Source organism: Cottoperca gobio, chromosome 12, assembly GCF_900634415.1.
Source record: "Cottoperca gobio chromosome 12, fCotGob3.1, whole genome shotgun sequence".
Taxonomy (NCBI): Eukaryota; Metazoa; Chordata; class Actinopteri; order Perciformes; family Bovichtidae; genus Cottoperca; species Cottoperca gobio.
The window spans coordinates 21,409,977-21,422,525 of NC_041366.1; the positions used below are offsets into that span (position 1 = coordinate 21,409,977).

The 12,549-nt window shown below is 37.6% G+C and overlaps 1 protein-coding gene across 2 annotated transcripts in view; it reads right to left on the minus strand.

Annotated features, from left to right (window-relative positions):
* Nucleotides 1-12,549, minus strand: part of LOC115016723 (protein NLRC3-like) — an 87,218-nt gene that overhangs the window by 71,189 nt on the left and 3,480 nt on the right. The window contains exons 4-6 of one of the 2 annotated variants that reach the window (XM_029444723.1): nucleotides 9,519-9,623; nucleotides 7,480-7,584; nucleotides 6,058-6,153 (exon numbers count right to left, since the gene is read on the minus strand). In XM_029444723.1, coding sequence (XP_029300583.1) covers nucleotides 6,058-6,153; nucleotides 7,480-7,584; nucleotides 9,519-9,623 — 306 coding nt within the window. The remainder of the gene's footprint in view (nucleotides 1-6,057; nucleotides 6,154-7,479; nucleotides 7,585-9,518; nucleotides 9,624-12,549) is intronic. The other variant, XM_029444722.1, reaches the window with a different exon arrangement.

A 12,549-nucleotide genomic window follows, 5' to 3' on the forward strand; every position in this document is an offset into this window, starting at 1 on the left:
ATGATGTGGAGGCTCCTGGATGTCTTGATGTGAGAGATGATTCTGCCGGACCGTTCTTCATCACTGAATCTCCTCCTGAAGTACTCCTCCTTCTGGACGTCAGTGAAGCCTCGTACTTCTGTTACCCTGTCCACACATGCAGGAGGGATCTGATTGGTTGCTTGCAGGTCGGGAAGTTATCCAGACGAGAGCCGAGGGAAGCAGATTCCCGCTGATGAGGTTTGTCAACAGCACGTTGACTGATGACTGCTGTGTGACATCAGACACAACCTCATTGTTGTGGAAATCCAGTGAAGGTCTGCTTTCATCCAGGCCGTCAAAGATGAACAAAACGTTACAGACAGCGAGCGTCTCTGCTGTGACCTTCTGTAAGGTTGGATGGAATACATGGAGCAGCCTGAGAAGACTGTACTGCTCAGCTTTGATCAAGTTCAGCTCCCTGAAGGAAAGCAGAATCACCAGACTGACATCTTGGTTTTCCAAACCCTCTGCCCAGTCCAGAGTGAACTTCTGCACTGAGAAGGTTTTTCCAACGCCAGCGACGCCGACCGTCAGAGCGACTCTGATGTGTACCTGTTGGTCAGGTGAAGACTTTAAAGATGTCGTGGCACTTGATTGGAAGCGTCACGGAGGATCTTTTTCTTGGAAGCTGTCTCAAGCTGCTTCACCTCATGTTGAGTATTAACCTCTTCACTCAGTCCCTCTGTGATGTAGAGCTCAGTGTAGATCCTGTTGAGGAGGGTTTTACTCACTGTTTCTTCACTTCCTTCAGTAACACGTTCACATCTCCTCTTCAGACTGATCCTATGTTCATCTAAAACCTCCTGCAGACCTCTATCTGCTGAAAGAGAAGACACATGTGAGATTAATAAATATATATAACAGATCATCATGTGCTGTACAAACAAATGAAGCAGGAAGAATCCTGTTTTCAGACATGAAGACAGCAGCAGACAGATGTACAGTCTTACTGTGTGCACAGCTGGTCTGACTGGCTGTCTGCAGTCTTGTTCTGGATCTTTTTCCACACTGGGGACAGGGGGAGTCTCCTGATGAAGCAGACTGGTCCCAGTATGAGGCGATGCACTGTCTGCAGAACCAGTGTCCACAGCTGGTAGAGACTGGATCCTTCAGGACGTCCTGACACAAAGCACAGCTGGACCGCTGCTCCTCCACAGAAACAGGAGTTTTGCTCTTCTTTCTGTGGAGATGAACACGTTCTTTATAACAGTGGTTCCCAAAGTGGGGGTCGCGGAGACACCGAGGGGGGGTCGCGAGATGATTTTCAGAATCCTCTCGATGTGACCCCTGAGGTGATTACGACAGATTAACGACAGTATCACTTGCAGGTGACAGGTCACTTTACAGCGCCACAGTAAACATCACAGACGTCACACACACACACACACACACACACACACATGTCAGTGTGCACCAGTAGATTTCTTCAGAACAGCCCAAATCAATACACCAGGCTTTAAGCCGAGGACATTATTTTTCAAAATGAAACGTTGGTTAATACCAACCAAAGACAAGGCAGAGAGGCCAGCGGAGAAGGCATCATATGAGGTGGCATATTTAATTGCACAGCTGTGCAAAAAAGCCACACACAATCAGGGGAAACCCGAATAAAACCTGCTGCTATCGCTATGAGTCGGGCAATGCATGGGGATAAACAGGCGTGGGAGCTAGAAGCAGTGCCGCTGTCTGACGGGACCATATCCCGCCGCATCACGGACATGGCCCAGGACATAAAGTGTCAGCTGATTGACAGAGTGAAGAAAGGGAAATATGCTTTGCAGTTACATGAATCCACAGATGTATCAAACTCTGCCCAGCTGCTTGTTTTCGTCAGAAACAGTTTTGAGGGGAAACTTAACGAGGACATGCTGTTTTGCCCCCGCTGGAGGTTAAGTGCACAGGCGAGGACATTTTCACAAAACTTAACAAACTAAAAGAAGAGGGAGTGTCTTGGGATGAGTGCATATGTGTGTGCACATACGGTGCTGCAGCAATGCTGGGGGGAAAGAAAGGACTAAAAGCAAGAGTCTTACAAGTGGCGCCCCACGTAAACTTTACGCACTGTATTATCCACAGAGAAGCTCTTGCGAGTAAAGCGCTCGACCCAGAGCTTAAAAGTGTTCTTGAGACTGTGATAAAATGGTCAACTACATAAAATCACGTCCACTCAACACCAGTCTGTTCGCCACTCTCTACAACGAACTGGGATCGGAGCATCAGGGCCTGCTGTTCCACATAGAAGTCAGGTGGCTTACCCGGGGAAGTGTTCTCAGCCGTCTGTATGAACTGCGGGACGAGGTGCGCTTATTTCTGATGGAGCATGGGTCCCAGCTCGTGGACCACCTGACTGACCCTGACTGGTTAACAAGGCTAGCATATTTGTCTTGCATATTTGACACATTGAACGGACTTAACATGTCATTGCAAGGTGAAAACACAAGCATCATGTCGCTGAATGATAAATTCATTCAAGAGGAAAGTGGATCGCTGGACTGCACGAGTTGAAATGGGCAGGATTGATATGTTTCCTGAGCTGGAGGAATTCATGGAGGAAAATGATCTGAGTGTTAACTCTGTGAAGAAGTCTATCACTACCCACCTTGAAGCCCTCCTGGAACACTTTAACAAGTATTTCCCCGAGGAAACAGCTCCAGACAATATGACTAGATAAGATCACCATTCACTGTAACGACCGCAAGTCATCTGTCATCCGACATGGAGGACGCACTGGTTGAACTGTCAAGTGACCGCACTTTAAAGACAGCTTTTAATTCAAAGACGCTTGCTGAGTTCGGATTTCAGTCGAGAGAGAATATCCACAGCTATCCAAGGCCGCAATGGACGTACTGACGCCGTTTGGCTCTACCTACCCGTGCAAAAAGACTTTCTCGGCACTGACATATATTAAAAATAAATACAGATCGCGTCTAAACGTGGAGGATGATCTCCGAGTGGCCGTCTCCAAAATTAAAGCCAGAGTGGACGTGCTGTGCTCCACACATAGTGCCCATCCATCTCATTAGGTGAGATTAACATCTGCTAACATGGAAATTAAAGTATTGTGTCAAAATGAAGTTTGCACATGACAGCAACAATGTTCACTCATAAGTTACATTCCTTTGACTGGCGTATTCTGCTTTTGTCTTATAGTAAACATATATATGGTTGTCAGTTCTGTTCTTTTGTGTTGTCGTTATGCCCGTGTTTGGATACGCCTATTAGTGCATGCATCCTGTGCGCACGTTTTCTTATGTTTCAGTCACCTCCGGGGATAGTGGAGGTGGGGGCCACCAGTCTCTGGCACCGTTATTTTGGGGGGTGCAGGGCTGAAAAGTTTGGGAACCCCTGCTTTATAACACATTACAACAGTGGAAATAATAATTGGTACAACCTATGTCTCCAACATCACAATTGTTCAAAAGTGGCAGTTTAGTCCCAGTTATCTACTGTGTTTCTTTACTGTACTCTACTGCATTTCTTTACTGTACTCTACTGTGTTTCTTTACTGTATCCTACTGTGTTTCTTTACTGTACTCTACTGCGTTTCTTTACTATACTCTACTGTGTTTCTTTACTATACTCTACTGTGTTTCTTTGCTGTACTCTACTGTGTTTCTTTACTATACTCTACTGTGTTTCTTTACTATACTCTACTGTGTTTCTTTACTGTACTCTACTGCATTTCTTTACTGTACTCTACTGTGTTTCTTTACTGTATCCTACTGTGTTTCTTTACTGTACTCTACTGCGTTTCTTTACTATACTCTACTGTGTTTCTTTACTATACTCTACTGTGTTTCTTTGCTGTACTCTACTGTGTTTCTTTACTATACTCTACTGTGTTTCTTTACTATACTCTACTGTGTTTCTTTACTGTACTCTACTGCGTTTCTTTACTGTACTCTACTGTGTTTCTTTACTGTACTCTACTGTGTTTCTTTACTATACTCTACTGTGTTTCTTTACTATACTCTACTGTGTTTCTTTACTGTACTCTACTGTGTTTCTTTACTATACTCTACTGTGTTTCTTTACTGTACTCTACTGCGTTTCTTTACTGTACTCTACTGTGTTTCTTTACTGTACTCTACTGCGTTTCTTTACTGTACTCTACTGTGTTTCTTCACTGTACTCTACTGTGTTTCTTTACTGTACTCTACTGTGTTTCTTTAATGTACTCTGCTGTGTTTCTTTACTGTACTCTACTGTGTTTCTTTACTGTACTCTACTGTGTTTATTTAATGTACTCTACTGTGTTTCTTTACTGTACTCTACTGTGTTTCTTTACTGTACTCTACTGTGTTTCTTTACTGTACTCTACTGTGTTTCTTTACTATACTCTACTGTGTTTCTTTACTGTACTCTACTGTGTTTCTTTACTATACTCTATTGTGTTTCTTTACTGTACTCTGTGTTTCTTTACTATACTCTACTGTGTTTCTTTACTATACTCTATTGTGTTTCTTTACTATACTCTACTGTGTTTCTTTACTGTACTCTACTGTGTTTCTTTACTGTACTCTACTGTGTTTCTTTACTATACTCTACTGTGTTTCTTTACTATACTCTATTGTGTTTCTTTACTGTACTCTGTGTTTCTTTACTATACTCTACTGTGTTTCTTTACTGTACTCTACTGTGTTTCTTTACTGTACTCTACTGTGTTTCTTTACTGTACTCAACTGTGTTTCTTTACTGTACTCTACTGTGTTTCTTTACTGTACTCTACTGTGTTTCTTTACTGTACTCAACTGTGTTTCTTTACTCTACTCCACAGTGTTTCTTTACTGTACTCGACTGTGTTTCTTTACTGTACTCTACTGTGTTTCTTTACTGTACTCTACTGTGTTTCTTTACTGTACTCTACTGTGTTTCTTTACTATACTCTACTGTGTTTCTTTACTGTACTCTACTGTGTTTCTTTACTATACTCTATTGTGTTTCTTTACTGTACTCTGTGTTTCTTTACTATACTCTACTGTGTTTCTTTACTATACTCTATTGTGTTTCTTTACTGTGCTCTGTGTTTCTTTACTATACTCTACTGTGTTTCTTTACTGTACTCTACTGTGTTTCTTTACTGTACTCTACTGTGTTTCTTTACTGTACTCTACTGTGTTTCTTTACTGTACTCAACTGTGTTTCTTTACTGTACTCTACTGAGTTTCTTTCACTGTACTCTACTGTGTTTCTTTACTATACTCTACTGTGTTTCTTTACTGTACTCTACTGTGTTTCTTTACTATACTCTACTGTGTTTCTTTACTGTACTCTACTGTGTTTCTTTACTATACTCTACTGTGTTTCTTTACTATACTCTACTGTGTTTCTTTACTATACTCTATTGTGTTTCTTTACTGTACTCTGTGTTTCTTTACTATACTCTACTGTGTTTCTTTACTGTACTCTACTGTGTTTCTTTACTGTACTCAACTGTGTTTCTTTACTGTACTCTACTGTGTTTCTTTACTGTACTCTACTGTGTTTCTTTACTGTACTCAACTGTGTTTCTTTACTATACTCTACTGTGTTTCTTTACTTTCTTTACTGTACTCTACTGTGTTTCTTTACTATACTCTACTGTGTTTCTTTACTATACTCTACTGTGTTTCTTTACTATACTCTATTGTGTTTCTTTACTGTACTCTGTGTTTCTTTACTATACTCTACTGTGTTTCTTTACTGTACTCAACTGTGTTTCTTTACTGTACTCTACTGAGTTTCTTTCACTGTACTCTACTGTGTTTCTTTACTATACTCTACTGTGTTTCTTTACTGTATCTCTTTACTGTACTCAACTGTGTTTATTTACTGTACTATGTTTCTTTACTGTACTATGTTTCTTTACTATACTCTATTGTGTTTATTTACTCTACTGTGTTTCTTTACTGTACTTTACTGTGTTTATTTACTATACTCTACTGTATTTCTTTCCTGTACTCTACTGGGCTCATGTCATTATAAAACATTAGATTATCAGAGAACATAAAAACTGAATCCTCTTCAGGTCAGTTTACAGTAGAAACAGACTCTTACTTTGTGTCTGAGGGTCCAGGTTCATTACTGAAGAGTGGAGGTTCTTCTATAGACTTCACAGACAGACAGCTGGGGACTGGAGACACTGCTCTCCGTCTGCGGAAACAAGAAATGTTTATTTCACTGTACTCTACTGTGTTTCTTACTGTACTCAACTGTGTTTCTTTACATTACGCTACTGTGTTTCTTTACAGTACTCAACTGTGTTTCTTTACTGTACTCTACTGTGTTTCTTTACTATACTCTACTGTGTTTCTTTACTATACTCTACTGTATTTCTTTACTGTACTCTACTGTGTTTCTTTACTATACTCTACTGTGTTTCTTTACTATACTCTACTGTATTTCTTTACTGTACTCTACTGTGTTTCTTTTCTGTACTGTACTGTATTTCTTTACTGTACTCTACTGTGTTTCTTTACTGTATTCTACTGTATTTCTTTACTGTACTCTACTCTACTACTTTTCTTTACTATACTGCATTCTTTACTATACTATGTTTACTATACTCGACTGCATTTCTTTACTGTACTCTACTGTGTGTCTTCACTGTACTCTACTGTATTTCTTTACTATATTCGACTGCATTTCTTTACTGTACTCTACTGTATTTCTTTACTTTACTCTACTGCATTTCTTTACGTTATTCTACTGCGTTTCTTTATTGTACTCTACTGTTTCTGTACTGTACTCTACTGTGTTTCTTTACTGTACTCTACTGTGTTTCTTTACTGTACTCTACTGTTTCTTTACTGTACTCTACTGTGTTCCTTTATTGTACTCTACTGTGTTTCTTTACTGTACTCTAATGTGTTTCTTTACTCTACTCTACTGCGTTTCTTTACTATACTCTACTGTCTTTCTTTACTATACTCTACTGTGTTTCTTACTGTACTCTACTGTGTTTCTTTACTCTACTCTACTGCGTTTATGTAATCTACTCTACTGCGTTTCTTTACTCTACTCTGTGTTTCTTTACTGTACTCTACCGCGTTTCTTTACTCTACTCTGTGTTTCTTTACTATACTCTACTGCGTTTATTTACTGTACTCTACTGTGTTTCTTTACTATACTCTACTGCGTTTATGTAATCTACTCTACTGCGTTTCTTTACTGTACTCTACTGTGTTTCTTTACTATACTTTACTGTGTTTGTTTACTGTACTCTACTGTATTTCTTTACTGTACTCTACTGTGTGTCTTCACTGTACTCTCCTGCGTTTCTTTACTATACTCTACTGTATTTCTTTACTATACTCTACTGCGTTTATTTAATCTACTCTACTGTGTTTCTTTACTATACTCTATTGTGTTTCTTTCCTGTACTCTACTGGGCTCATGTAATTATAAAACATTAGATTATCAGAGAACATAAAAACTGAATCCTCTTCAGGTCAGTTTACAGTAGAAACAGACTCTTACTTTGTGTCTGAGGGTCCAGGTTCATTACTGAATTCTGGAGGTTCTTCTCTAGACCAGTCACTCTTCACAGACAGACAGCTGGGGACTGGAGACACTCCTCTCTGTCTGTGGAAACAATAAAAGTTTATTTCAATGTACTTCACTGTGTTTCTTTACTGTACTCTACTGTGTTTCTTTACTGTACTCTACTGTCTTTCTTTACTTTACTCCACTGTGTTTCTTCACTGTACTCTACTGTTTTTCTTTACTGAACTCTACTGTGTGTATTTACTGTACTCTACTGTGTGTCTTTACTGTACTCCACTGTGTTTCTTTACTGTACTCTACTGTGTTTCTTTACTGTACTCTACTGTGTTTCTTCACTGTACTCTACTGTGTTTCTTTACTTTACTCCACTGTGTTTCTTTACTGTACTCTACTGTATTTCTTTACTGTACTCTACTGTGTTTCTTTACTGTACTCTACTGCGTTTCTTTACTGTACTCTACTGTGTTTCTTCACTGTACTCTACTGTGTTTCTTTACTGTACTCTACTGCGTTTGTTTACTATACTCTACTGCGTTTGTTTACTGTACTCTACTGCGTTTCTTTACTATACTCTACTGTTTCTTTATGATACTGCATTTCTTTACTATACTCTACTGTGTTTCTTTACTATACTCTACTGTATTTCTATACTGTACTCTACTGTATTTCTTCACCGTACTCTACTGCATTTATTTACTATACTCTACTGTGTTTGTTTACTATACTCTACTGTATTTCTTCACTGTACTCTACTGTGTTTCTTCACTGTACTTTACTATTTCTTTACTGTACTCTACGGCGTTTGTTTACTGTACTCACTGTGATTCTTTACTGTACTCTACTGTGTTTCTTTACTGTACTCTGCTGTGTTTCTTTACTGTACTCTACTGTGTTTCTTTACTGTACTCTACTGAGTTTATTTACTATACTCTACTGTGTTTCTTTACTGTACTCTACTGTGTTTCTTTACTGTACTCTACTGAGTTTGTTTACTATACTCTACTGCGTTTGTTTACTGAACTCTACTGCGTTTCTTTACTATACTCTACTGTTTCTTTATGATACTGCATTTCTTTACTATACTCTACTGTGTTTCTTTACTATACTCTACTGTATTTCTATACTGTACTCTACTGTATTTCTTCACCGTACTCTACTGCATTTATTTACTATACTCTACTGTGTTTCTTTACTATACTCTACTGTATTTCTTCACTGTACTCTACTGTGTTTCTTCACTGTACTCTACTATTTCTTTACTGTACTCTACTGCGTTTGTTTACTGTACTCACTGTGATTCTTTACTATACTCTACTGTGTTTCTTTACTCTACTGTGTTTCTTTACTCTGTGTTTTTTTACTGTACTCTACTGTGTTTCTTTACTGTACTCTTCTGAGTTTATTTACTGTATTCTACTGAGTTTATTTACTGTACTCTACTGTGTTTCTTTACTGTACTCTACTGAGTTTATATACTGTACTCTACTGTGTTTCTTTACTATACTCTACTGCGTTTATTTAATCTACTCTACTGCGTTTCTTTACTGTACTCTACTGTGTTTCTTTACTGTACTCTACTGTGTTTCTTTATTGTACTCTACTGTGTTTCTTTACTGTACTCTACTGTTTCTTTACTGTACTCTACTGTGTTCCTTTATTGTACTCTACTGTGTTTCTTTACTGTACTCTACTGTGTTTCTTTACTCTTCTCTACTGCGTTTCTTTACTATACTCTACTGTGTTTGTTTACTGTACTCTACTGTATTTCTTTACTGTACTCTACTGTGTGTCTTCACTGTACTCTCCTGCGTTTCTTTACTATACTCTACTGTATTTCTTTACTATACTCTACTGCGTTTATTTAATCTACTCTACTGTGTTTCTTTACTATACTCTATTGTGTTTCTTTCCTGTACTCTACTGGGCTCATGTAATTATAAAACATTAGATTATCAGAGAACATAAAAACTGAATCCTCTTCAGGTCAGTTTACAGTAGAAACAGACTCTTACTTTGTGTCTGAGGGTCCAGGTTCATTACTGAATTCTGGAGGTTCTTCTCTAGACCAGTCACTCTTCACAGACAGACAGCTGGGGACTGGAGACACTCCTCTCTGTCTGTGGAAACAATAAAAGTTTATTTCAATGTACTTCACTGTGTTTCTTTACTGTACTCTACTGTGTTTCTTTACTGTACTCTACTGTCTTTCTTTACTTTACTCCACTGTGTTTCTTCACTGTACTCTACTGTTTTTCTTTACTGAACTCTACTGTGTGTATTTACTGTACTCTACTGTGTGTCTTTACTGTACTCCACTGTGTTTCTTTACTGTACTCTACTGTGTTTCTTTACTGTACTCTACTGTGTTTCTTCACTGTACTCTACTGTGTTTCTTTACTTTACTCCACTGTGTTTCTTTACTGTACTCTACTGTATTTCTTTACTGTACTCTACTGTGTTTCTTTACTGTACTCTACTGCGTTTCTTTACTGTACTCTACTGTGTTTCTTCACTGTACTCTACTGTGTTTCTTTACTGTACTCTACTGCGTTTGTTTACTGTACTCTACTGCGTTTCTTTACTATACTCTACTGTTTCTTTATGATACTGCATTTCTTTACTATACTCTACTGTGTTTCTTTACTATACTCTACTGTATTTCTATACTGTACTCTACTGTATTTCTTCACCGTACTCTACTGCATTTATTTACTATACTCTACTGTGTTTGTTTACTATACTCTACTGTATTTCTTCACTGTACTCTACTGTGTTTCTTCACTGTACTTTACTATTTCTTTACTGTACTCTACGGCGTTTGTTTACTGTACTCACTGTGATTCTTTACTGTACTCTACTGTGTTTCTTTACTGTACTCTGCTGTGTTTCTTTACTGTACTCTACTGTGTTTCTTTACTGTACTCTACTGAGTTTATTTACTATACTCTACTGTGTTTCTTTACTGTACTCTACTGTGTTTCTTTACTGTACTCTACTGAGTTTGTTTACTATACTCTACTGCGTTTGTTTACTGAACTCTACTGCGTTTCTTTACTATACTCTACTGTTTCTTTATGATACTGCATTTCTTTACTATACTCTACTGTGTTTCTTTACTATACTCTACTGTATTTCTATACTGTACTCTACTGTATTTCTTCACCGTACTCTACTGCATTTATTTACTATACTCTACTGTGTTTCTTTACTATACTCTACTGTATTTCTTCACTGTACTCTACTGTGTTTCTTCACTGTACTCTACTATTTCTTTACTGTACTCTACTGCGTTTGTTTACTGTACTCACTGTGATTCTTTACTATACTCTACTGTGTTTCTTTACTCTACTGTGTTTCTTTACTCTGTGTTTTTTTACTGTACTCTACTGTGTTTCTTTACTGTACTCTACTGAGTTTATTTACTGTATTCTACTGAGTTTATTTACTGTACTCTACTGTGTTTCTTTACTGTACTCTACTGAGTTTATATACTGTACTCTACTGTGTTTCTTTACTATACTCTACTGCGTTTATTTAATCTACTCTACTGTGTTTCTTTACTGTACTCTACTGAGTTTATATACTGTACTCTACTGTATTTCTTCACCGTACTCTACTGCATTTATTTACTATACTCTACTGTGTTTGTTTACTATACTCTACTGTATTTCTTCACTGTACTCTACTGTGTTTCTTCACTGTACTTTACTATTTCTTTACTGTACTCTACGGCGTTTGTTTACTGTACTCACTGTGATTCTTTACTGTACTCTACTGTGTTTCTTTACTGTACTCTGCTGTGTTTCTTTACTGTACTCTACTGTGTTTCTTTACTGTACTCTACTGAGTTTATTTACTATACTCTACTGTGTTTCTTTACTGTACTCTACTGTGTTTCTTTACTGTACTCTACTGAGTTTGTTTACTATACTCTACTGCGTTTGTTTACTGAACTCTACTGCGTTTCTTTACTATACTCTACTGTTTCTTTATGATACTGCATTTCTTTACTATACTCTACTGTGTTTCTTTACTATACTCTACTGTATTTCTATACTGTACTCTACTGTATTTCTTCACCGTACTCTACTGCATTTATTTACTATACTCTACTGTGTTTCTTTACTATACTCTACTGTATTTCTTCACTGTACTCTACTGTGTTTCTTCACTGTACTCTACTATTTCTTTACTGTACTCTACTGCGTTTGTTTACTGTACTCACTGTGATTCTTTACTATACTCTACTGTGTTTCTTTACTCTACTGTGTTTCTTTACTCTGTGTTTTTTTACTGTACTCTACTGTGTTTCTTTACTGTACTCTACTGAGTTTATTTACTGTATTCTACTGAGTTTATTTACTGTACTCTACTGTGTTTCTTTACTGTACTCTACTGAGTTTATATACTGTACTCTACTGTGTTTCTTTACTATACTCTACTGCGTTTATTTAATCTACTCTACTGCGTTTCTTTACTGTACTCTACTGTTTTTTTTGTGCTCTACTGTGTTTCTTTACTGAACTCTACTGTGTGTCTTTACTGTACTCTACTGTTTCTGTACTGTACTCTACTGTGTTTCTTTACTGTACTCTACTGTGTTTCTTTATTGTACTCTACTGTTTCTGTACTGTACTCTACTGTGTTTCTTTACTGTACTCTACTGTGTTTCTTTATTGTACTCTACTGTGTTTCTTTACTGTACTCTACTGTTTCTTTACTGTACTCTACTGTGTTCCTTTATTGTACTCTACTGTGTTTCTTTACTGTACTCTACTGTGTTTCTTTACTCTTCTCTACTGCGTTTCTTTACTATACTCTACTGTCTTTCTTTACTATACTCTACTGTGTTTCTTTACTGTACTCTACTGTGTTTCTTTACTCTACTCTACTGCGTTTCTTTACTCTACTCTACTGTGTTTCTTTACTCTACTCTGTGTTTCTTTACTGTACTCTACCGCGTTTCTTTACTCTACTCTGTGTTTCTTTACTATACTCTACTGAGTTTATGTAATCTAATCTACTGCGTTTCTTTACTGTACT